This window comes from Peromyscus eremicus, chromosome 7, assembly GCF_949786415.1.
Source record: "Peromyscus eremicus chromosome 7, PerEre_H2_v1, whole genome shotgun sequence".
Classification (NCBI taxonomy): domain Eukaryota; kingdom Metazoa; phylum Chordata; class Mammalia; order Rodentia; family Cricetidae; genus Peromyscus; species Peromyscus eremicus.
This window is the reverse complement of record NC_081422.1, coordinates 54,233,032-54,260,884: the sequence shown is the minus strand read 5'-3', so window position 1 is coordinate 54,260,884 and position 27,853 is coordinate 54,233,032. Positions and strand designations below refer to the sequence as shown.

At 35.5% G+C, this 27,853-nt stretch overlaps 1 protein-coding gene across 5 annotated transcripts in view; it reads right to left on the bottom strand.

Annotated features, from left to right (window-relative positions):
- The window catches only part of Myo9a (myosin IXA), a 214,235-nt gene that overhangs the window by 145,171 nt on the left and 41,211 nt on the right, over window positions 1-27,853 (bottom strand). For 4 of the 5 annotated variants that reach the window (XM_059268022.1, XM_059268025.1, XM_059268027.1 and 1 more), the window contains exons 2-6: window positions 18,116-19,026; window positions 12,036-12,130; window positions 7,596-7,658; window positions 4,372-4,471; window positions 2,579-2,635 (exon numbers count right to left, since the gene is read on the bottom strand). In XM_059268022.1, coding sequence (XP_059124005.1) covers window positions 2,579-2,635; window positions 4,372-4,471; window positions 7,596-7,658; window positions 12,036-12,130; window positions 18,116-18,991 — 1,191 coding nt within the window. In that variant the 5' untranslated portion in view covers window positions 18,992-19,026. The remainder of the gene's footprint in view (window positions 1-2,578; window positions 2,636-4,371; window positions 4,472-7,595; window positions 7,659-12,035; window positions 12,131-18,115; window positions 19,027-27,853) is intronic. The other variant, XM_059268026.1, reaches the window with a different exon arrangement.

The window sequence follows — 27,853 nt, the reverse complement described above, 5'->3', positions numbered from 1 at the left end:
CAAACACAAATAAATGTGGACAGCATCTGAGAACAACACTCAAAATCGTTCTCTGGCCTCGACACATGTGCTCCTGCACATACACACAAATAATATCAGGCACACAAACAAAAGAATAAAAAATTGTATCTACAAAATTATTTTAAGAAGAAAAAAAAGATGTACTCTGATTCAAATAATGACAACTATACAAATGACATTTCTTCCTAGCACTTAAGTGTTCAGTACTCTATCAAATTCTTCATACATATTGTTAAAATTTAATACGAAATTTAAAGGTCATTTTTGAAGAATTTTTTTGTTTGCTTGTTTTTGGTTTTTTGGAGAATTTCACTATGTAGCTAAGCTGGCCTCCAATTTGCTAAGTAACATAGGCTAGTCTAAACTTGAGATACTCCTGCCTCAGCCTTTCTGAGGGCAAGATTACAGGCCTGGGGCTCCTTTGGTCTTTTTGAGACAGAATCTTGCTATATAACCCAAAGTGCAAGAACATAAGCATGCTGAAATGACCAAGGAACACTGTTCTCTGAAGTAGATGGAAGAAATAAAAAGATTAAGTAAAATAAAATAAATTCAAAGAGATATAAAAAAAGAATTACGTGATCTTCTGAAGGTCTCAAAATTAGTAAATGGATGAGCTAGTACTGGGGGCAAGCCAAACAACCTCAAAATCTTAAGCATTACTTAAACTTTGAACAAATGAAGACCAATCCCCAGTTCCACAGCCAAGTCTGAACAAGTAATCAATCATATTTGTAGTGAGTTTGCAGTAGCCTACCTGCTTTCCAAAGAGGAATGATCTACTTGAGGTGGTTAATGAAAGATAGACCAGGACAACTTCTTTGAAGTAAAATAAATTATACTTTTTCTATTACAATTAATCAAGAATCTACAAACTGAAATGTCTATTTCCTAAAATATAAATCTAAAACCAATAACTTCTAAATTATGAAATGGTAATGTAACTAAATTTTGTCTGAAGGAAAAAACTAGCACCCACATATGCTGATGCTTCACAAATCTGGCATAGACCAATTTTGCAATCAGTATTGTTTATAATAACATGCAATGAGAAAGCTGTGATTCTTTAAAGCAAGGATTAAGACGTTATATGTATAGGATAGGAAGAATATTTAAGAACTTTATTAATTAGTTAATAAAAACAGCTAGATGTATCTATGCTTTCAGCCTTTTATAAGTGACCAAACTATAGGTTGAAAGAAAAGCTTTTTTGTCATCATTTTGTAATTACAAATTTGTACTTACATAAACTAAAACAGTTAAACAGTCATTTTCTACCATATATGCCTTTATATAATTCAATTTAAAACCTCTAGTAGTCTTTTTTTTAAGGTTTTCATTTCTGTGTAATGTCCATGTGCCTGTGTATAGGTATGTACACATGAATGCTGGGCCTTCAGAGGCCAGAAGAGGACATACGATCTCCTGAAACTAGAGTAATAGTTGCCAGACATGGCTAAGAACTAAGACATGGTCCTCTGCAGCAGCAGAAAATTCTCTTGACTTCTGAGCCATCTCTCTAGCTTCACAAAATAATCTTATTTATAAGAATTTCAATAATTTAGAGGCAATTTTTAAGGTAGAAATTTTATAGTTTCTCTTACTAGTATAAAAAAATCAGAGGAAAAAAACCAGATACTCACTATATGAAAAAGATTAACACCCAATACAGGGAGCATATTTTACACATGGAGGCCAGAGGATGACATCAGATGTCATCTGCTATCAGGCTCCACCTTATTTATTTGCAACAGGTTCTCTCACTGAACTTGGAACTTATTGTTTAAGCTTGACTATCTAGCCAGAGAGCCCCTGAGATCCGTCTTTATACACCCGACCTGTACCATACCCAGCTTTTATATAGGTACTAAGAATCTGAACTCAAGTGTTTAGGATTATGCAAGAAGCATTTCCTCCAATGAGCTATCTCTACAGCTCCTAAAAAGTAATTTTATTTTACTCATACGTGCATATACATGTGAATGTGGGTGTGTGCCCTCAGAGGCCAGAAGTGGCACTACATTACCTGGAGCTGCAGTTACAGACAAGTTGTAAACCATTTGACATTGGGTACTGGGAACCAAATTCTCATCCTCTGGAAAAGCAGCAAGCACTAGGAACCACTAAGCTATCTCTCTAGCTCCCTAAAAATTAATTTTAAGAAATAAGTATCAAGCTAGGGATGAGAGACTGTGGATAGCATTCATACTGCACCAAAACATAATAAAAACCTCAAAGGAAAAAAAATACTAGAGTTGAAACAGAGCCACTTCAGTGCTAGGCAATCAGGGATGATAATCTATTCACTGTTTGTGAAAGTAAATGTTAAATGAAGATTAAACATTAGGTTTAATATATAAAAATAGTAAATTGGTCTATAAGCAACAAATTATTACATAAAAACCAATCATTCCAAGTAACTAAAAACTAGTGATACTCTTTCCTAGCCCTGTTGGTACATCAGCTCATCTTCATGCTGACTGATCAAGACGGATGCAAATTAACAATGTGAGGTCCCTTTAACAGGATCAAAAAATATTTAGGTACTTGTACTGACCGGCTCAGAATCATAGCAATAATCATCCCAGCTCTGTCTGAGGGGTTTCTTTGTTATCTGAAAGCAAGGCAGATTAGTTAGGTAGAAGTTATTAGGTAGGAATTATACTTATGTAACGATCTCTGAGATGCAGTATTCAGAAAGCAAGACTTCTATCCAAAGAACAGTTATTTTGCACAGCAACATACACTAATAAAAACTAAATAAATATTCAGATTCTGGGAGATCCTATATTATTCTATTCAACTTATACATGTCAATGTCCAGTGGCTCTGATATTTGTATTAACCACTAAGTTCCTTATCCTGTAAGTACTGACATTATGTATGTATGCCACAGCCACTCATTACACAAAGACTCAGGAATATAACATTCTGAGTCAGTAAAATTTAACATCTCATTTATAAGTGATTATCACCTATTTAAAGAAAATAATCACGCTGGAGCTGAATTAGTAATTTTCAAAAATATACTTAATTTTGTACAGTAAAAATTTCTAGCATTCAAACAGAAAGTGATGTAACTTCTAAGTTCTAGATTTATTAACACAAAGTTAAGGTAGTTTATAGTATATTAATATGAAGTTTTAAAGTTAAAAAAATTAGCAGGTAGAGTATACTGTACATTTGAGGAAAAGTCCATGGTATTACTTTCATCATCTTTACTATATAATTTTGATGCACTCAAGTATAAATTAAATGAAAAAAAAAACTCCCTATGGATATTTTTCATTGCCATAAAGGCCTTTTTCTCATAAATATTATATTTTGCCTCAAACAAAAAAAAAGAGAGATTGCTTTATTCTTTAAATGATCTATTACAGTAACAACTCCACTACTTGGATTTGGATTTTTTTTTTTTTTTTTTCCTGAGACAGGGTTTCCCTGTAGCTTTGTTGCCATTCCTGGCTCTTGCTACGTAGACCAGGCTGGCCTCGAACTCACAGAGATCCGCCTGCCTCTGCCTCCCGAGTGCTGGGATTAAAGGCGTGCGCCACCACCGCCTGGTGGGTTTGGGATTTTAATGAGAACGAAAAAAATAGAGAAATGAATATCGTGAAAATTTGTGAAGATCATTTCTCATTATGGAAGCTTAAGGCTGAATTCTGAATTTTAAAGAAAGATATATTCTCTAAATCATTTGCCTTTGAAGAATTTCATCTTGACACTTTGTTCTATTTTGTTTTGTTTTTAACACAGAAACTCACAAGGTAATTCACTATATAGACCAACTGGCCTCAAAATCATGGTAATCCTCCTGCTTCAGCTTCCCAAATTCTGGGATTACCAGAATGAGCCACCATGCCTGGCTTCCTACAAAATGTTTAAGAGGGCTGTTCACTAAATTATACAGTGATACTCTAAGTTAGTATCATAGCATGCAGACATGTGTGCATTAGACTGCAAAACATGCAAATCAAGTTTGAAGCAATTTCTTTGCAATAGGTAAGCATTAATTACCAGTTACACTTAACATCCTGGGTATATAAAAGTAAGTCACAATAAAAGAACGTAACATTTTTCTGATCAGAAAAGTACTATGAAACAGCTTAATATTCTTAAAAGAATTTCACAAAATGCATAGAAAACATATTTAATGTTTTACCAGTTGTATAAAGGAGATAATCATTTTTACATTTGGAAGTTACAACACTTAAATTTTAGACTAACTACATAAAGGCACTGGTTAATATCCATTATCTGACTTGAGGGGAAAAAAGCACTAAAAAACTTTTTCAGTAACTAAAATCTAATTATTACCTACATTTCAAAATGCTTTTCGTGAACTCTTACCTGATTGAGATAATGATACTCCTCAGGCTGTTTAAGGTGAAATGCTAACCTCTCTTCTTCACTTGCTCCTGCGAGGAGGTAATAGAATACATGATAGTTCCTGTTGGGAACAAAACATATAATAAACATGACTAATTCTGGTTAGTTTGTTTGTTTTGTTTTGTTTTTAAAGAACACATTACTTAGTAAACTGATTTACTTTAATTTTAAGGCAATGTGACAAATTCAATATTTAGTATGCCTATAAAACAGAATGTAGAATACCAAAAAAAAGGGGAGGAGACAGAAGCAGGAAAATGAGAAAGTGGGGACTTTCAAAATGGTCTTCTCTAACACTAACAAAGTTAAAAAAAAAAAAAAAAACTTCACAAATTTGCTGAAATTACTCTTTCAGGGCTCCAAAAGTTAATCAAGAGCTTGCAGCTAATTAAATCCAGTAAGGTATTTACCAACTGCACCTAACACTTTATCTACATTAACACAAGAGTATATACATCTTCTCAAGACAACATGAAGCTTTACTAGACAATAAAACAGGCCTGAACACAGTCAAATGAAATCTAACCACTGTGTAATAAAATTTAAACCAATGATGGAAATTCCCAAAATTCAAAACTATGTGACCAGATGTGGAAGCTCATGCTATAATCCCAGCACTCAAGAAGCTGAGACAGAGAACTACTCAAGTCAAGCCTGGGCTACACAGTAAGTTACAGGCTAGCCTGTGCTAGACCAAAACCTTGTCTCAAAAAAACAAATAAATTACCAAGAAAAAAAAAAGAAAAGAAAAGTAAAGAAAGAAAAATAAGGGGGTAAATGAATAAACTAAACCAAACAAGCAGAAGAAAAGCAATAGCAAACATTAGAGAACAAATAAATAGTGAGTAATATAGAGTACAACGAAATTTTAAAAACTAGTTCTCTGAAAACATGTACAAAATTAACAAACCTGTATTTAAACTGATAAAAACAGACTAAGCCAAAGTCAGGAATGAGGGAATAGAAACACCATAGCCAAACTTAGAAAAATGAAAAAGACTAGAAAAATACAAGCTACTAAATTCAACTAACAAAGTTCAAACAACTCTATAACCACTGAAGTATTTGAATTAGTAATCAAAACTTCTTCTGAATAAAAACCAAGAACCAGATATGACTATGCTGTTAAGGTGACTCAATCTTTCAGAAGCTTTGCAAGAAATTACAGTGAGGAATAGCCTTCATCTCATTCTAAAAAAATATAGATTAGACCAAAAAGGTAAATCTTAGAGCAGTGGTTCTCAATCTTCTTAATGCTGCGACCCTTTAATATAGTTGCTCATGTTGTAGTGACCCCAATCATAAAGTTATTTTCATTGCTACTTCATAACTGTAATTTTGTTACTGTTATGAATCACAATGCAAATATCTTGTTTTTCCGATGGTCTTGGGTGACCCCTGTGCAAAGTTCTAATGACCCTTTCATAGGGGTCATGACCCACAGTTTGAGAACCACTGCCTTTGAGCATTAAATCTTATGAATATAGACAGAAAAAAAATCCACACCAAAATAACAGCAAACCAAATCCAGCAACACATAAACAGAGAATACATACATGCACTTGTCAAATAAAGCAATCAAAATAACAATCTAGTTTGTAAACTCTGTATTGTCACTTCCAATTTATTCTTTAACCCAAGAAATCAAAATTATATCCCCACTACTCCATTATAATGTTCAAAAAACCACACAGATTGCTTATAGCATGAGCCAGAGCTTTGTGCATGTGTTCTACTGAGTATACCTACAGCCTTCTCTCTATGTATTCAAACATCTCTAATAAAGATCTTCTCTTATTTCTGCTAGCTCCCTTTCTCTCTCTCTCTCTCTCTCTCTCTCTCTCTCTCTCTCTCTCTCTCTCTCTCTCTCTCTCTCTCACGCGCGCGCACGCGCGCGCGCGCACACACACACACAAACCTACTAAATTCTTAACTTAATCCTGCCAATAATTCATTTTCATTATGTAGTTAGTCATTAATTACTGAGCTTTTATTACATATAAGGACCATGTTAATCCTGTCCTAAATAGTCTTTCAAGGCCAAATATAGTGTCCTACACCTTTATTTCCAGCACTCAGGAGGCAGAGGCAGACAGATTGCTGTGCATTTAAAACCAACCTGAGTTCCAAGACAGAAAAGGCTACAGAGTAAGACCCTTCATTTAAAAAAAAAAAAAAAAAAAAAAAAACCCTAAATAAATAAGTAAAACCAACAGGCATGGTGGAGCATGCCTTTAATCCTAGCACTCAGGAGGCAGAGGAAAGTGGAGTCCAAGATCAAGGCTGGTCTACAGAAAAAGTTCTAGGACAACCAGGTCTGTTACACAGAGAAATCCTGTCTCAAAAAAAAAAAAAAAGAAAAAAAATATAGATACATATATAGATATATTTAAAATTTTTTTTAAATAGAAAACCTTTAATTTCATTTAGACCTTGAAACACACACAGAAAGATTTTAAGTACATAAGAAGAAAAGTAAGATGTCCAAGGTATACATAAGAGTTCAGGGATATTTAACTTCACACTCTGGGTCATAACTTTATTGTTAACACACTGACATGTGAAGCAATTAATTTACCTTGAAAAATTTGGTTTCTTCATCTGAAATATGTAACATGTTTCATTTTTAAGTCCCATTTACCTCAAATATGACAATGGAATTAAGAGCTTTTATGAAAACTCATTTTGTTTGTAGTTGATTTTGGAGAAAGTGTCTAACACTATATCCCAAAGCCGACATGGCACTTACTACATACCCTAGGCAAACCTTGAACTCATGGTAATCTTCCAGCCTCAGCCTCCCAAGTACAGGGATTAGAGGTGTGAAACACCACACCTAGCTTATTACTACTTTCAAATGAGAAGAACACTAAGAAATACAAGAAAGGCCCATAGCTTATAAAGACAGATGGCTTTCCGAAGAATGAGTTTATCATGCGAAAAACCACTTTCCTGTTCTCAATTTATCTAGAACTGAGAAAGAATAACAGTTCCGCATATGCAATAAAAATCTCCCAAATGCCTTTAAAAGGAAAAATAGCATTCTGCCCAAAAAAGAAATAGTAGTTCATATAAAAATTATGCATGATATACAGTGAATTAAGGGTCACAGTGTACAAAGAATCTAAAAGGGAATCTGTGTGGTGCTGTAAATTTGATCTAATTATACAAATAAAAATATTTACCGTTCATTATGCTCTTGATAAACAAGTCTAGATTTCTCCAGTAGATATTTTTCAACATAGGCCCTGGAAGAAAATAAAATTGGTTGACATAAATAATAAAAATTGGTTTAGATAAGTAAATAATAAAGTTTAATATATGGTAGATTTTATTTATTTAGACAGTTCAAAAGTATAAAGGAGCATTCTCCAGATGACAGCAGTACATTCATCATTATAATTGTTATAGATATTAGCATTATCCATGTTAAATTCTCAAAAAACTATCTATGCCATAAAATGGCTAGAGAATGAGATAAGGTGAACTCTATCAAGAGTAAATACACTATAAATCTCTATTTCAAAAAATAAACACAAAACCAAAATCATAAACTAGTAATCAGCAACATAATCATCTTATGAATATGATGAACCCAGGTCTGATTTCACTACAAAGACTGACTTTTGATTCTACTACTTCCTAGACATCTCTTTTTTATCCATCCTAATCCATGAGTTCTACTGGTACAAAAGTTAGCCGGGCGGTGGTGGCGCATGCCTTTAATCCCAGCACTTAGGAGGCAGAGACAGGCAGATCTTTGCGAGTTCGAGGCCAGCCTGGTCTCCAAAGCAAGATCCATGAAAGGCGCAAAGCTACACAGAGAAACCCTGTCTCAAAAAAAAACCAAAAAAAAAAAAAAAAGTTATCAGTTCAGAGAATGAGTTAGTCAAACTATGCCACGATATTTACCTGCTCACTACAATGCTGAGCACATTACATGTGTCTGAAATTCTACTTAAAACCAGAATAGAAAAAGAAGGGACAGGTGAATTAAATATTATTGAATCTATCTAGGATGTCCTTGCTCTATTTAATTGTTTTCTCTATTTTTATGTATATCTGACTTTTCAAATAAAATTATCTAAAATTTGCTTCATAATGTCAAGAAGATAATTAAAAATATTAACTTAATTCAATTTGACCAAACTGACCACTATGACAATGCTATAACCACTTTTTCTTGCTCATTTACTACAATCAACTTACATAAATATCTATTTCCCCCAAAAGACAATGAAGACCAAGGCAAAGAACATGCTTATATGTTTTTTTATCTTCAATATTTAGAACAAAACCTGATACTCAAAATGCACCCCATATATATGCTTAATAAATAAAAAAAATAAGTTAATAATGCTCAATACATATATATATGTTGTTTACTGTGTTTTTTACCATAGAATAAAATGTTTATACTTTTTAGGTAGTCAACAGGAGAGCCTTCAATAAAGGAAACTAGACATCTACTTTCTAACTCACAAAACTATCTTAATCAATGAAGAAATACAGTACTATCTTCAAGGTTGAAAAGCAATGTACATGACTTTACCTATTGCTATTCTCTTTTAAAACACAACTATAAGCCTAACTCCTACTTTAAAAAGTACCAACTGAGCCTTTGAAAACTGGTAAGTCTTAAAAATCAAGAAAAGAGGGCTGGAGAGATGGCTCAGAGGTTAAGAGCACCGACTGTTCCTCCAGAGGTCCTGAGTTCAATTCCCAGCAACCACATGGTGGCTCACAACCATTTGTAATGAGATCTGGCACCCTCTTCTGTATACATAATAAATAAATCAAAAAGAAAGAAAAAAATCAAGAAAAGAAATGATCTATGAAACTGCCATTGAACACCTCTCCTGAACTTTTGTGGTTGCTGATGACATTGGTTTTAGGTTCTTCACAGACAAGCCAAGAGGTTGTATACACGTAATTTTGGCTTTTTTTTTTAATGCAGAATTAAGTAAGACTGAGCATAAAATAGCATAAAAAAGAAAAGTAGAGACCAATCTACTTAATAATAGGAACACAAAAATCATTATAAAAACCATCAAATAGAGAAATAACAATTTGTATGTATGTGTATATATGCCAGTGTGCTTGTACTGACCAAGTGAAACTATTTTTCAAGGAATTCCAAAGAGCTCAGTATCAGAGAAAAAAAAAAAGGGTTGGGGATTTAGCTCAGTGGTAGAGCGCTTGCCTAGCAAGGGCAAGGCCCTGGGTTCCATCCTCAGCTCCGGGGGGGGGGGGGGGGGGGGGGGGGGGGGGGGGGGGATACATAACAATGTATCTCAGACAGAAGACATGTTTATCTACATAGACCTCATAAACACCTTTGATAAAATTTAATAAGTAATACTAACATAAACTCAAGACAATTAAAATCAATGCTTAATTAGTTAATACAATAAAAGCTCTTGAGCTAGAGTTTTACTTAATGGAGAAAACAGTATTAACTTAAAAGACAAAGAAATATTAGTGATATTTGTAATGGCTTAGCTTTTAAATATCCCCCACAAAGGCCTATAGGCTAAAGACTGAATCACCAGTCTATAGTGCTAATAGGAAGCAGACTGGGCCTCAGTAGAAGAAAATTAGGTAATTAAAATGTGCCCCTATAGAGGATACTGGCTCCTCTCCTCCTGCTCTCTCTCTTCTCTGCTTGCTTTCTAGCCACCACGTGGTCTATCTTACAATCTCATCAATAATACTCTGCCTTGCCACAGGACCACAAACAACAGAGTGAATTAATCGAGGGTTTATACTTCTGCAACTGTAAAACAAAATAAAATCTTTCCTCTTTTATCTTTAGTATTTTGTCACAGTGATGGAAAGTTGACTTATTTACATTTCCCACTGCTAAGGCAGAATACCTTACAGAGAAGGGAAAAAAGGAAGGAAGGAAGGAAGGGAGGGAGGGAGGGAGGGAGGGAAGAAGAAGGGAGGAAGGGAGGAAGAAGGGAGGAAGTGAGGAAAAGGAAGGAAAGACAGACAATGGAAGGAATGATTTTGTTTTAATTCACGGTTCAGGAGACAGTCCATCATGACAAAGTGGCTCAGTTCATTGCAGTGGGAGCTTAGAATCGTTTTTTGCTGTTCTTAGCAGAACCAGAAACAGAGAGCTAGGGCCAAGAGTGGGACTGGGATAGAACCCTCAGGCCAGTCCCAAGTAAGGTACTAATCTTTTATAATATGCCTTGAACAATCAAGGCAACAACAGTAAAGTACAAACCATCCATCAAGGCACTAGATATAAAACTATAAAAACCAATAGCTTCACATACACACAAACAATAAGCAGTAAGAAAAATACAATGTAAGAGAAAAATCACACTCATAATAAAATACTTAAAAATAAACTCAATCAAATACACAAAAAAATTTAGTACTTTTAAAAAGTACAAAGATATCATCTCTAAAATAATTGCAAATTTAAACATTAAATCAATGAAGCAAGAAACAGCTATAAAAGAACTTTAAGTACACAGTTAGCCTAAAAAATCCAACCTGAAAAAGCAACACACAATATGATTCCAACTATATATTTTGGAAAGGTGATATGGAGATAGTAAAAGACCACGAGTTATCAAGACCTGGAGGGTAGCAGGACTGAATAACCCAAACACAACCGATTTTAACACAGTAAAATTATGCTGATGTATTAAATGTAAATAGCATCTCTACATTTCTCAAAACCAACAGGATATACAACACAATTAGCAAACTTTAGTACAAGTTATGGATTTCACAATTAATAAAAAGGAGCAACAACACTGTCATCAGTTTTAACAGACCTCACTAACACAAGATGTTTGTAACAGGGGAAACTATGCTGGAAGGGATGGAAATGATACATGGAAGCTCTCTGTAATTCCTGTTTCCTTTTGCTGTGAATCTGAAACTGGTCTAAAGAATACTCCATTAATTTTTTAATCTATAAAATATATTGCTGGCACAATCAGATGACTAATCATAGGAACTGTAAGGATTTTTACTGTACCAAAGTTAATACCTTGACTGGGAGAATACTAATGTGGATATGTAAAAAAGTGTGATTATACTGGGAAATACAATAATTAAAGGGCCATTTTCTGACTTGAAAACAAATTTTTGAAAATTTATAATATAAACGTAAATACATGCAATTGTTAACAGTTAGCAAATATAAATTAAGGATGTTAAAAGTCATAATTAGTCTTAAATTTTTCTCAGTTTGAACCCACCAAAAAGTGAGGAAACAATTTTTATGTAGATACCAATGTCATAATATATAGCTTATGAAACGAGTTATAACTAAAATAAAAATATGCTCCATGGGCTGGCAATATAACTCAACAATTAAGAGCACTGGCTGCTCTTTCAAAGAATCTGGGTTCCATTCCTAGCTCTCACATGGCTGCTAACAACCATCTGTAACTCCAGTTCCAAGAGATCTGATGCCCTCTCTTCTGTCCCCCAAGGGCACTGCATTCACATGGTATACACATACACAGAAAATAAAATAGATCTTAATATACATACGTGTATGTACCAAACATGTATGTATGGACACATGTACTTAATACATACACATATATGTTTATATGTACCAAAATCTATTGCTTCTAAGCAGCAGTACTTACCCAAGTACAGTGCCTGTTTCTTGGTAATTTACTTGAATAAACTTGCCAAAACGACTTGAATTGTTATTATGAGCTGTCTTTGCATTTCCAAAGGCCTGTCAAAATAAATTTTGTTTTTATTTAAAAGTAATTTTTAAACATTGCTTGAAAACTAAAGAAAAAACAGTAAGGCAATTGATTTATATGTTTAGAATCATTCAGATTTGAGGTAGAATAAAAGAAAGTAATGAAAAAGCTGGAAAAAAAAAGTAAATTTTCACTTTATACTAATTCAGTAAAATAAACCTCAATTTTTACAACCTAATATACAGGACTAAAAAAATAACTCAGTTGTTAAGAGCACATGCTGTGCAAGCATGATCTGAATTCAGATCACAACACTCCCGTAAAAAGCCCAGTGTGGCGGAACACAGCACTTGTAACGCCAACACAGCAGGTAGACAGAGAGGAGGAAGGCTGAGGTTTACTGGCCATTTCAACTAGTTCCAGATTCACTGAGACCCTATGTCAAAGGAATGAGGTGGAGAGTGACAGAACAGAACAATGTCCTCGTCTGGTCTCTACTTCTACGTCTACAGGTTCCTGTACCTACACACACATATGCACACAACACACACATCCATACATACACAAGATTATTAAAATAAAAACATGTTTCTTTAACGAAAACCCTGGCAGTCACAGTCACAAGAGCCATGGCAACAGCCACATTTGTAAGCACCCAGAAGCACTCAGGAGGCCAGGATAATGGTGATGGCATAAATCACCACAGGACCAAATTCAACAAATATCATTAGGTAATTTTAAGTGGCATGGCCACTTAGAGAGGAACCAGGGCTTCTGCCTAGCTGTCAACCTTGGGAAACTGTGGCCACTGGTCAGGGAGCAGACACAGGTTAAGTGCTGCCAAAAACAAGACTGGAGCTGCCCCATCAGAGATGGGATGCTGCAGTCTGTCATCGTGAAGACTAAATGCTTATGCAGAAGAGCTGAAGACAAAATTAAGGATGTGAGGTAAAGTTTTTTTTGGGGGGAGAGGGAGGTTAAAAGTGGGCTGGTGGCTTGAAGCCACACAAAGAGGTTCATTAGTACTAACAAGTTCTTTTTTAAAAAAGACTAATCTCATTCATGTCAAGATATCTTCATATCCCAGAGACAGTCAATTTCTTAAGTTTATACTAAAGTATTTTGCAAACCTGAAATAAGAGGCTAAGAATATAGTAATTTTATAAAAATTGATCATTCTAGAAGTATATAAATGAAGTTTCAGTAAGGTACTCTACTTATCTATTTAAAACAAAGCTACTGAATAGATGACAAAAGAACTATAAACTCCCTGTATCATCACCCAAAGTATACACCAGGCAATGGAATAATGAATGGCCAGCAATAAAAAATGAATGAAACAAAATCAATGATGAATAGTCAACACTATGCTTTAAAAAAAAAACCTAGACATAGAATACAATTATATAATCTATCTACATCCAATTCTAAAACAAAGATAAAACAGTAAGTAAACCAGAGGTTGTCTGGGAATAGAGGTAGAACTGAGATATGTCCACAGGGACCATGGGTTGATAGAGATATTCTGGGGTCAGCAAGGTGGCTTAGGAAGTAAAAGCCCTTGCCAGAAAACCTGAAATCTGAGTTTGATCGCCAGGTCTCACATGGTGGAAGGAGAAAACTGACTCCCAGAAGTTGACCTTTAACTTCCACATATGTGGTTGACACACATCTACACATATACAGAAACAAAAATACTTTAAAATTGTAAGATAGTATAAAGTTTTATTATATGGTAGTATAATAAAGTTAGATAGTTAGATGGTATACTGGCTAGTTTTGTGTGTCAACTTCACACAAGCTAGAGTCATCAGAGAGGAAGGAGCCTCAGTTGAGGAAATGCCTCCATGAGATCCAGCTATAAGGCATTTTCTCAATTAGTGATCAATTGGGGAGGGCACAGACCATAGTGCATGGTGCTGTCCCTGGGCTAGTGGTCCTGGGTTCTATAAGAAAGCTAGCTGAGCAAGCCAAGGGAAGCAAGACAATAAGTAGCACCCCTCCATGGCCTCTGCATCAGTTTCTGCCTCCGGGTTCTAACCCTGCTTGAGTTCCTGTTCTGCCTTCCTCCAATCATGAAAAGCAATGTGGAAGTATAAGCCAAATAAACCCTTTCCTACCGAACCTAAGACAGATGGATAAATATTTTTACATATTTATGTATTCATTAAATTGTACATTTTAAATATATCTTATTAATAGTTATAATTCAATAAAATTAAAACTTTTGAAAAAAGCAGCAGCTGGTGGTGTATCTTAATACCACCAAAAATAAATAAATAAATTATCCACTGCCTAGAAGAGTAGCCTATTCACAGTATCTTTAAAGACTTTGATTTTAAAATGATTCATTGAACATTTTTCTTCTTGTAAATATCAATAAGAATCACATCCTTCTAATTACACACACACACAGCTGAAGAGATAACACTTAACTGACACTTCATACTACACTTCTACTCCAAAAGGTTATCAGTGTAGTCAAAACCAGAAGCATGGACCTGAAAACTTGTTAGAAATACAAAATTTTAGAACTTGCACAGTTTTGTCAGAAATTCTGGGGTAAGGTCCAGCAATCTATGTTTTAATAGTTCAAACACAATGTAACGTCTGAGAAACATTATCTATCTAGTATGCACGTATTTCAATTTCTATTAAATTAAATTTTAATGAGTACTAGAAATTATACTACAGTGACATAGCAAATATGAATTCCTGAAAATCTCTAGAAATATTGCTTGTGAATGCTTATAATCCCTTATATCATTAAATAAGTGACAGGGAGAGGTTTGATGCTCAAACACAATCAAGAAAACTCTATGATAGACACATACATACATCCACGGTGTCACACACACCTTAGCAGTGGTGAGATTTGAATGTCTCAAATAATTTGTCAATTCTGTCCTTCCTTTGTCCACTATAGAAGACATTTTTCCTAAGGATTTATAAAAATGTCACAAAATGAAAAAATGTAAAAAGGTCTGTATCACTTAAATGTCATATGCTACTTTGGTGTAAAAAAAAAAAAAAAAAAAAAAAGAGGGCTGGAGAGATGGCTCAGAGGTTAAGAGCACTGACTGCTCTTCCAGAGGTCCTGAGTTCAATTCCCAGCAACCACATGGTGGCTCACAACCATCTGTAATGAGATCTGGTGCCCTCTTCTGGCCTGCAGTCATACATGCTGTATACATAATAAATAAATAAATCTTTAAAAAAAAAAAAAAAAAAAAAAAAGAGGAAAACAAGCAGGATTAGAGGAAAACAAATGTTGTTTCACAATATACTATTATTATTTTCACATGTGCAACTTTTTTGTTTGTTTTAAAAACAATCTCACTGTATCTCAGGCTGGTCTAAGATTTACTATGTATGCAGTCCAGGTTTACCTTTAACTCTAGGTTCTCCTACCTCAACCTCCAAAGTGCTACGATTACAGATTTGCAACAACATGCCTGGGCATACAACATGTTTAATCCTATCCAAAACTATAATAGAAGAAGCCAAGCAGAGCTTTCCCTGTTATGTTAATTTTTTTATTAGAATACAAGTCTGTCAATCATGTGAAATCCTTTGGGACCATGTTGAGTCTTGTAGACACTTCATCACAAGGTTATATGGATGGCAAATACATGTGAGAAAGCATGCTCAACAACACTACTATAGGATTTCATTTTTAAGAACTCAATGTACCCAATACAGTGCCATTATGCACCTATCAGAATGGCTAGAAGAAAAATGGCAATGACAAATGCTGCTGAGGATATGAAGCAACTAAAACATTAATATTTGCTAGTGAGAAATGATAGAACCACTCTACTTACACTATGATACAACAATCCCACTTCTTGAACACTGAGGTCAATAAAAATATAATAAGAAACTCTGAAATTTTTCCTTCATTTAAAAAAAAAAAAAAAAAAAAAAGAAAGCAGACAAGAACTGTCCAAAGAAGACCTTTTAAGAATTTTATTAAGTAGTCAAGATTTTCAATAATCCTTATAGATGGGCACTTAGAACACTGGCTAAATTTTAGGGTTTGTTATTTGTTTTTAAATAAGCATTGCAGCATTTAATCTATTACTATTCATTCTTCCCTACCTCCACACTAAAAGAGTACCAATTTCTCTAGTGGTGTCTACAATATTTTACATTTAAAAAAATGATTTTTTATATAAAGTATTCTAGACACCACTAGAACAAGAGATGAGGTACTTCCAAAGCACTTTTCAGAATTCAGCCTGTCAAGCATTTCCCTGGAAAAAGCTAAACTGACTCACTGATCACTCACTGAGAACAGCCTCTCCATACCCATTATCACCATGTTTGCTACTCCAAAACAATCAGAGGCAATTGTTTAAGCACTAAAAATATTTAAGGTGCTAATAATGGGGAGCGAAGGGAGACTTCATAATTACAAGTATAAAATAAGCTAGAAAAGATATGAAAGTCAGGACTGGAGAGGCAGTTAAAAGCACTGGCTGCTCTTTAAAGGACTAGGGTATAATTCAGAGAACTCTAATGGGGAACTCCAGCTCCAGAAGATCAAATACCCTCTTCTCCTCTCTGGCCTCTCCCAGCACTGCATACACGTACACACAAACATGAATGCAGACAAAACACTCATACACATAAAATAATATAAAAATCAAAAAATAGCCGGGCGGTGGTGGCGCACACCTTTAATCCCAGCACTTGGGAGGCAGAGCCAGGCGAATCTCTGTGAGTTCAAGGCCAGCCTGGACTACCAAGTGAGTCCCAGGAAAGGCGCAAAGCTACACAGAGAAACCCTGTCTCGAAAAAAAAAAAAAAAAAAAAAAAAAAAATTTCACCAGAGATATCAACTAAGAGGTTGTTTAGTAGAAAAAAATGTGTTTTAGTAGATAGAAAATAAATATAAAACCCGTTAAAAAAAATAAATAAATAAATAAAAATAAAAAAATAGTTATTAAAGATTGTGACCACGTAGAAGCCAGTGTGTATGCAAGAGGGTTACAAATGTCAGAATATATGTATGCTCAGGAAAGAGTTCAGACTTGTGCTTGAATGTGAGGCTGCATGATAGCAAAAAATAAAAGGGAAAAGTCAAGTTGTTATTTACCAGGCTGAGGGTGAAAACAGTGTTTCAACAAGCATATAAAACCTCAAAGAAAAATCTAAGAGCATTAATATGTGTAGGCACATATTAATTTAATTATATCACAGAAAACAATGGATAATTATATGATCCCATGAAAAAAAAAGAACACAGTATTTAGAATATTAGTTCAGAAGTCATGAAACAACAAAATAGTAGTAACAAAACTACTAATCAAAACTCCTGAGGAAATCTTATTTCCAGAAGTATCACATTACATTAAGTTCTACTTTTCACCTTCTTCCTTTGTAAAGCCCAATACAAACAGAATTTTGCCCTGCTTCTTCTACCTTTGTACATAGACTACTATTCTCAAAGAAATGGTTTTTAGTTGATTTTTCTTTTGATGATACTAATGATAGAATCCATGGCATGCACATAACAAGCAAGTCCTCTATCACTGAGTTACAACCCTATAAGAACCATTATTAGTAGCACACCTGCCTTGTTTCTTTACCGTCTTAGAGGTTCCCTTGGTCACTAAAAATGATGTCTATTCTTATAGTTTTATTTCATCTTCTCACATCTATCAAGTTTTTCTTGAAGATTTAAGAAAATTATTTCTAGCTGGGTGTGGTGGCACAGGCCTTTAATCCCAGTACTAAGGAGGCAGAAGTAGGTGGATCTCTGTAAATTGAAGGCTAGCCTGATCTACATAGTGAGTTCTCAGATAGCCAGGGCTATGTAGAGACTCTGTCTTTTTTAAAAAAAAAAAAAAGGAGGAAAAGGAGGGAAGGAGGAGGGAGGGGGAGGAGGAGAGAGAGAAGGAGGGGGGAGGGAGGGAGGGAGGGAGAGAGAGGGAGAGAGAGAGAGAGAGAGAGAGAGAGAGAGAGAGAGAGAGAGAGAGAGAGATATTGTTTCTATATATATACCTTACCTCAAGTACTGGTCCAGCTCCAAGAATAATTTGTTCTACTCCGCTAGCAAATCCTTTTTGACTGAGTGCAGTAAGGTGATGAATAAGAAAGTTTGTGCTCTGTGTCTTCCCAGAACCACTCTCTCCTGAAATCACAATACACTGATTCTTTTTGCGCTGAAGCATAGCATGATAAGCTACATCTGCCACAGCATATATGTGGGGTTCAAGTTTTCCCAACTGGTGGTTATCATACATTTTGACATATTTGGGGTTATAAATAGGAAGAAATTTGAATGGGTTAATAGCTATTAGAATACTGCCAACATAAGTATAAATTTTTTCATGCTTAAAGCGATTCCGTAGGTTTTCTAAGAGAGTTTTCTCATTCAAATCAGGTAAGCTACATAAATCATCAAAGTCTTTCTGTTGAGGCTGTGGAAGAAAACCCCGTTCCATCATCCTGCGGCGTTCTTCGGTTACCCGTAGCCATGATTGGAGGCTACCATAATGAATTGATCCATCAAGGTTTTTTTCTCTCAGAAGAAAGCGGTAGTCCTCTCCACTCAAGCGATTTTCCAAAGCCATTCGGGGCCACAACATCATTCGTTGAACTGGACAGTCCGTTGGATTGAGTATCCATTCTTCCCCACCAAATTCCTTTACCTCTGCTAAAACGTAACATTTTGTTTTGTCTAGGTGAAGTCTATTTATAAGAGAGTCAATCACCTCAGCAGCTGTGGAGTTTTTTCTGGCAGGAATTGGACAGTAAATTGTCCCTTCTGAAATTGTCCCAGGATATATCCGTAATGTATGTTCATTATCCTCAAAGCGTCGTCTTCCTCCATCACTTACATTCATATTGGATCTTGTCCCATCAGAACGGACAGTATGCATTCAGGACTGGGCAAATCATTTTCTTGGCAAAAGAACTGAAACATAAAAGACAAAAACACTGAGCAGTCACATTGAATATTGTTTTCTGTGCCCAAAAATGAAAGCCTTAACAAGCATATTGACTGCAGCTTTCTGAACACAAAATCCCAATTCTCTGTATAAGAGCAAGTATTAAGGAAAGCATGGTGGCACGTGCTTGCAATATCAACATTTGAGAGGTAGAGGCAGTAAAATAAAAGAGTTCAAGACCATCATTAGCTATCTAGTAAGTTTGTGGTCAGCCTGAGTTACGTAAGATCTTATTTTCAACTGGGGGGGGGGGAGACATTTTGCAAATAGTCTTACTGAAACCACATAAGATTAAGTTTTACTGTCCAATTCAATATACTTTCTAAAAACAATAACATATGTACTGCTGTTTTGTTATTCAATAACCCAAAAAGAAAAAGCAAACTATTTTTCTGCTATATCTTTGAAGAATCTCACTAAAGACTGAATTAAAGGGACAGAATAATCACACGAAGCTAATTTTATACACAAAATCTCTTAATGATAACACAGAAACAAGAAAGAACGCCATCAAAGGAAGAAATGTTTTGTGAAACTCACTAAAACAGAAATTAAAAATCTTAAGCAAGGAAACAATAAGAAACCTACTATTTAAACATTTTCAAGGAATTCTGGCTCTCTGCTCCCTTCCTCATGGTCAAGAAACAGAGGTGATTTAATAGGGGCAACTCAAAGATCATGCCCTGAACTTGCTAAGTTGACAAGATTATACAAGCAGGTACCATGACAAGCTTTATACTAACCCCTTACATGTTGTCCTTCAATGCTACTGTTCTACTATTTTTTTAAGATTTATTTATTATTATGTATACAGTGTTCTGCCTGCATGTGTCCTGGCAGGCCAGAAAAGGGCACCAGATCTCATTACAGATGATTGTGTTTTTAAATATTTTATGTGTATTAGTGTTTTGCCATGGGTGTTGGATCCCCTGGAACTGGAGCTACAAACAGTTGTGAGCTGCCATGTGGGTGCTTGGACTCGAACCTGGGTTCTCTGAAAGAGCAGTCAGTGTTCTTAACCATTGAACCATCTCTCCAGCCCCAAAATAGATTTTAAAAGACTGGTTCATTTTATTTTGCATCTCTCTGATTATTAGTAAGTCTGAGTTACTCTAATCCTTTCATTTGCCATTTCAGCTGCTGGTGTATTTATTTCTCTTTAATGAGTTGTCTTTTCCTTATCAATCTGAATGAGTTTTTTACATATTATTATGGATATCAATCCAATTTTCAGTTGGATATGCAGAATATATTTCCTAACAACCAGTGGCTCATGTTTTAATTATATTTTTCTGTATGTATTTTGTGTGCATGTGCCAAGGCATGCAGACGAAGAATTTATGACAACTTGCATTTTGACTTAGTTTACATATCAATATTGTAAACAACTGACAACATAGCTGGGCAAAGTAGCACAACCTGTAATCCCAGCACTTGAAGAGCAGGGGTAGGAAAATCACTACAAGTTCAAAGTCAGCCTGGTCTAATACTGAGACCCTGTCACAAAAACAAAATTTTTAAAAAGAAAAAAGAAATGACATCTTATTGACATTATCTTCCTTTTGTGAGCACTATGTCGTGGTTTTTTCTTTTTAATTACATTGTATTTTTCACTTCTAAGGTCTGTAATTTCTATATGCACCTGATCTTATGGTGCCTATTTAAATTTCTTAATTGTTTTAGAACAATTACTTCCTTGCTCATCCTTAAGAAGCCTGATAAGCCTAATATTTTCAGACTAATATTTTTAATGTCATTCAGACTGAACTGCTCTTCTGGTTATTTTTACTTTGTATCTTCCACAGCATTTATTATATGGTTTTATATGTTTCAGAATCTAGCTTTGTGGGTACAGTTATTATGCAGTATTTTTTTCAAATAAATACTTATTGCAAATCTGTTTATTGCTTGTTTAAAACAATACTACCAAAATCATGCCTTTAAACTAGTAAGTTTAGGGGCTGTAGAGATGGCTCAGTTAGTCTGCTCTTCCAGACTAACCAGGTTTAATTCCCAGCACCCACTTGGAGGTTCACAAGTGTCTGTAACTTCAATCCCAGGGTATCCAACGCCTTCTTCTGACCCCCAAGGGCACCACACGAATGTACATAAATGCAGATAAAACACTCATACATCTAAGTCTTTCTTAAAATTGTAATAATAACCAGTATTCAGTTTCCCTTTATTTCCTACAGTTATCTCAACCAGCAGATTCTGCTCAGTAATAAGAGTGAATACACTTATCAAGTTCTAGTTGTGACCCTATAGTCTCTGGCAACAATCAGCAGCAAACTACACAAGAGATGCACTGAATAACTATGACTTAATCCCTACAGTTGTTCCTGACAGCCCAAGAACTAAGCTCAAAATCTTCTTTTAACAGGAGAGCTCTACACGTTGGCCTGTGAGTTCCAGCAATGAGCCAAGCTCAGTTACAGCTCAGCTGTTTTACCTACAGGTTCCCAACAATGCTTTACTCAGCAAATTGTGTTCTACTCCCTTCCTGAATAATAAAGATACTTGGATGCACTCCCCTCTAGTCTTACTGGTTTTTTAATCACTGCTTTAGGTTTCAAAAAAGTTTACAAAAACAAAAACAAAAAAAACCCTCAAAAATCCATCTTAATGGCATGACAGTCCTTGCAAAACTGCCTAAAAAGTGGGAAATGGTGGCAGACATCTTTAATCCCAGCACACATCTTTAATCCCAGCACTAGGGAGGCAGAGGCAAGCAGATCTCTGAGTTCAAGGCTGGTATGTTATACAGAGCAAGTTCCAAAAACAAAAAACAACAGCAAAAAAAAAACAAAAAAAAAAAAAAACCACTTGCCTACCTAAAAACTGCATGTGGAATTCCCAAGCAAGAGCATCTAGCAGAATCACTTGGAGAACCTGTTTTAATTTAAACTTTTATTTTAAATTATGTGTGGGGGTTGGGCTTGTGAGAGTGCAGTGACCTTGGAGATTAGAGGCATTGGATCCCCTGGAACTGGAGTTATGGGCAATTGTGAACAAGCTGACAAAGATGCTGGGAAACAAACTGAGATCCTCTGCTAGAGCAGTAATCACTCTTATCAACTGAGCCATCTCTCTAGCCCTATTTTCTTTTGTAGTTTTTTACATTTATTTGCTTATTTATTTATCTGGAGGGGAATCACACTTGTGGCAAAGCATGTATATGGAGGTCAGATGATATCCTGGTTTAGATCTCTGGCACCTTATAAACAGGCTAATATAGCACATGCCAGAAATTACAGCGCTTCTGAAGTTGAGGCTAGAGAACTGTTCCAAGTTCAACGGCAGCCTAGACTACCACAGTGAGTTCAAGCCCACCCTGGGATACACGGAGAAAGGAAAAAAAAAGATTCCTATCTATAAATGAAAACAGAGACTATGAACATTAAAAAAGAGATATAAGAGATGGGACAGTGGTGGCACATGCCTTTAATCCCAGTACTTGGGAGGCAGAGGCAGGCAGATCTCTGAGACCAGCCTGATCCACAGAGCAAGTTCCAGGAGAGCTACACAGAGAAACTTGTCTTTAAAAACTATTAATAATAATAGCAATAAAGAAAAAGTAAGTAGAAAAACATTTTGTAGAAACCCCAACAAAAGTGCATGCTAGCTATTCTTCATCACTAGACTGGACACAAGAGCCCATGTTTTACCTACAATAGATTAATGCTGAATAAAAGCCAAATAGTTCATAAAAGAGAACACATTTCACATACAATAAATGGGGGGGGGGAATGAACTTTCATATGGCACAATAGCACAGTGGTACTTCTGATTAAAGTACTAAGTTCTCCTTTAAAATTCATCCACTTTAAATTGATACAATTTTTAACTGGCCTGACCTCATCCTTCATGTATAGAAGGAAAAGGGAAATCAATTGTGACCTAGTTTACTTCATTCATCCTACACAGAATGGTCACAGAGAAGCTATACTTTTGCTGCAAGTATTAGAAAGTATCTTTTAAAAACAAACAACCAAAACAAAACAAACAGGCCAGGTTGGTGGCACATGCTTTTAATCCCAGCATTCAGGAGAGTGGCAGAGAGATCTCTGAGTTCCAGGCCAGCCTGGTCTACATAGTGAGCTCTAGGACATCCAGGACTACATAGAGAGGCCCTGTCTCAAAGAACAAAGACAAAAAACAAAACAAACAATAAAAAATACAAGACTGCTAAACTAAAATGATACAGACCTAAAACTGTTGACAGTCACCTACCCTGAATGCATAACAATTTCTCTGCAATAACAGAAAAATTAAACCAATACATACAATAAGGTCTTATCAATACATCTGTACCAATAAATCCAGTTATGCCTTAAACAAACAAGCTCAACCATTGAGCTTCTAAATGTGCCAATCAAGTCCCTTATTCTTTGAGCCAATTAAAGGTAGATTTCTCTTTCCTATTTTAAGAGAACACATCATAACATGTAGCATTTCAGTGTAACACTCTAAAACATAAATATCCTTTGTAATCTAAATTCCTAATTCCCAAAAAGTCTGAGTTTCAAGAGCCAAATACACCCAAAAAAACTCTATTTCCTTCATTATTTTGATATTCAAGTAGGGCAGTAGCCTCTAACATTCAAATTCACTATTCAAATTAAGGATTAAGTTGATTTGGATAATGCGAAACTTGTAATATCAATTGTGTAGAAATATGGAAAGTTATATATAATATCAAAGTGAAAAAAACCAGAAAATTATATATAAAGGAATACATATATTAAATGGATCAAAGCAGGGTTTGGGGGAAAATCTTCCAGTTTTCATTTTACAGTTTTCACCAAGAGTAAGTTTAATATGCACTGCCTCATTTAAGTTCAACAGTAATTTTCTGGGTGATTAAATAAATGTCTATCAGCACAGGTAACCCATAAATAAAACACAAAAACACTGAGAACGTACTTTAGGTTGTAAGATCATATTTCAAGTCAACAGGGGAAAGTAGGAACCATTTAAACATGATGTAAGGCTGTGGGCATGGTGGTATACACCTATAATCCCAACGCTTAGGAGGTAGAGGCAAGAAAATCAAGAGTTCCAGACCAGTCTTGGCACATAGTGAGTCTAAGGCCAGCCTGGGTTACATGAGGCTCCATCTCAATGGAAAAAGGAAGGTGCAGAGAGCACTGCTATCTGCTCTGAAGAGATGTAGTAAGTCACACTGCAAGCTCCCACCACCAAAGATGTAGTCCAGCAGCATGCCTAACCATGAAAGAGTGACATTAAATCCAACCAACTGCTTCCAAGTTGCTTTGTCAGGTATTTTATCCCAGCAATGAGAAATGGGATTGGTATAGAAAACTGGAACCAAGAAGTGACATCACTTCTGTGTTAAACTTGACTATCAGGTTCTTGAGCCTTTATGAACTTGTATGCAGGATGAATAAAGAAGAGTTTGACGATGAAAGCTGAAGAAGTCCTAGAATACTGTACACACAGATTAACATGTGTCTGCACATTAGAGAAAGAGCAAAAAGTCAACAGAAATGCAAACGGTATAGACTGTGCTCAAAGGTTTCAGAGAGGAATAAGGACGGTAGAGAACTGGAGACCATTCATGTTCTGTCTGGGCAAATAATCCGGGTGTATTCTGTATCCTGAAAACTTGACTGAGAATGAATTAAAATGCATTTTGCATTATGAGATAGCTAGCTACAAGCCTAAGGAGGTTAGGGGCAGAATGAGCGATTTGAATGGGAAATCTCCACACAGGGCTCATGTGGTTCACTCATTTGGCTCACAGATGGTGGTAGCACTGTTTGAGACTGTGGAATCTTTAAGTGGTGGGCTGCTGGTGGGCAAGACTTGAGGCTTATAGACTGCCTTCTCTTCTGATAAAACTCTGCATCCTGATACTAACATGTTATGCTGCAAACTCTCACCACTATGGACAGTCTTAGCCACCATGCCTCCCTCACCATGAAACTGAAATAAAGTCAGTCTTCCCTTAAGTTGCTTCTGTCAAGTATTTTGTTCCAGAAACCAGAAAACTAATTAATGCACTGTAAGTGAAATAAAAATTCAAGGCAGCATTTGAGGGTAATTAAACTATTTCAAATAGCTTATTAATGTCACTATTATCCTAGGAAAAATATAAAATAATAGGTCTCAAAGAAGTCCTAAAACAAGTTAAAGCAAATGTATTAAACTAATTTTCACTTTGCCAAAAAATAAATTTTGAGACACATAATTTGGTTTTGAAAAATGCTACCATAATTGAAAGATATTTTTCTTATAGACCATAAAATGCTATTCCCTAAAACATAATGAGAATATGCTTTTTATGAGATGATAGATTTCATTTTAAAGCAACAGAATTTATAAAACTGTACAATGCTAAATATATTCTAAGCTTAAGCAAAGATAAAAATTTATTCTGGTAATTTAGATAATTAAAGTAAATAATGGGATTGGTATAGAAAACTGGAACCAAGAAGCGACATCACTTCTGTGATAAACTTGACTGTCAGGTTCTTAGGACTTTATGAGCTTGTTTACAGTATGAAGAAAGAAGAGTTTGAAGCTGGAAGCTAAAACTATTAACTTAATTGATTTACTAGAGCTATTAACTTAATTGATTTACTATAATAATTGACAGATCAGTGTTAAAAATGATTTATATGCATATAAACAGAAGAAAATTTAACTAATTATCCATATGCAATGAAGCAATACTCTTCTAAAACTTTGGGATTAGAAGCACAAGAATCAGGAATCAAAGTCATTCTCATATCACAGTAAGTTCAAGGCTATCCAGGGCCACCTGTATGCATGCACACACACACACACACACACACACACACACACACAGAATGTAGTGACAGTTGCTGTGGTCAATCATGAATGGTTTCAGAATTCAGATTATAATGATACTCTAACTAAACTCAGAAGAAAAGAATTAGGGTCAGGCTGGAGAGATGGCTCAGAGGTTAAGAGTACTGACTGCTCTTCCAGAGGTCCTGAGTTCAATTCCCAGCAACCACATGGTGGCTCACAACCATCTATGAGATCTGGTGCCCTCTTCTGGCCTGCAGGCATATATGCAGGCAGAACACTGTATACATAATAAATAAATAAATAAATCTTAAAAAAAAAAAAAAAAGGAATTAGGGGCTGGAGAGGCGGCTCAGCAATTAAGACCACTGGCTGCTCTTCCAGAGGACGAGGGTTCGAGTCCCAGCATCCACATGGCATTGGCATCCACAGCTCATTACAACTGTAACTCTAGTTCCAGGAGTTTTGACTCTTCATACAGATCTACATGCAGGCAAAACATCAATGTACATAAAATAAAAATAAACTAAAAAAAAATTTTTTTAGTCAGGCGTGATGTACATGCCTTTAATCCAGGAGGCAGAGGTAGGTAGATCTCTGAGTTCAAGGCCAACCTGGTCTACAAAGCAAGTTACAGGACATTCAGAACTGTTACACAGAGAAACCTTGTCTCAAAAAAAAAATGATTTATAGGTGAAGCGGGGGCCAAAAGAAAAAAAATATGCAAAATCAGGAATACAATTTCCTTTAAATTATAATTCCATTTAAAAGATTTTAATGCAGCAGTAGGTCTGTGCTCCTAAATTTAATTAAGAAATTTATTATATTGCATTTGTTATCAAGAAAAAGAAAAAAAAAACATTTTTCTTTCTCTTCTCTTTTATATCTTTCTCTTTAAACTTTCTATATCTTTCTTGTTTTATTACAGGGATCTATTGTTTTGTTTTGTTTTGTTTCAGTTTTCAAGACTGTTTCTCTGTGTAGTCCTGGCTATCCTGGAACTCACTCTGTAGACCAGGCTGCCTTGAACTCACAGAGATCTGCCGACCTCTGCCTCTGAAGTCCTGGGATTAAAGGTGTGGGCTACCACCATGACCTGACAAAGGATGTATTTTTAAAAAAAATTTTTTTTCATGTTTGCCTGCATGTATGTATGTACACCACATGTCTGACTAGTGTCTCTGGAGGTTAGATGATCATATCAGATCCCTGGAACTGGATTACAGACAGTTGTGAGCTGCCATGTGTCTGCTAGAAACTGAACTTGGGTCCTCTGCAAAAACAGTAAATGCTATTAACTGCTGAGCCATTTCTCCATCCCCTATCATAAAAATTTATTGACAAATGTTAATAAGCAGAATCATACACTGTCATTCAGTATAAAGATAAACAGAAGAAATAAACTAGGCATATGTATACATCTTTAAAAAAATAAAAATCTGGTGGGGTGTGGCAGCACAGGCCTGTAATCCTAGCCTTACCAGTATACAGAGAAAGGGTACACTGTACTATTGAGGCAAGACCCATTTGAGAAAACACAAATGATTTGCCTACAACTGTAAATATTAGAGGAATGAACTATTAAACATTTTGAACTTATTTCAGATGTGCAACTATGGGAAAATGATGTTCAAGACCTAATATTGGAGCTGGGGAAATGGCACAGTAGGTAAAGCTCTTACTATGCAAGCATAAGGAACCTGACTTCAGATCCCCAGAACCCACATAAAGCCAGACACAGCAACACACATTTGTAATCCCAGCACTCCTATCACTGGTGAGATGAGAGGTGGAGACAGGAGAACCCACAAAAGCTCATGGGTAAACCAGCTAGCACATTGTACTTAGCAGTGAACAACAAAAAAAGAACACTGTCTCAGACAAGGTGAAAGGCAAGGACACCACCTAGAGATATTCTTTAATTTCCATACACACTGAGGATTCTGCTCAAATGTTATTAATCTAAAATAGCCCTGTTGAAAGAATAAAACAATT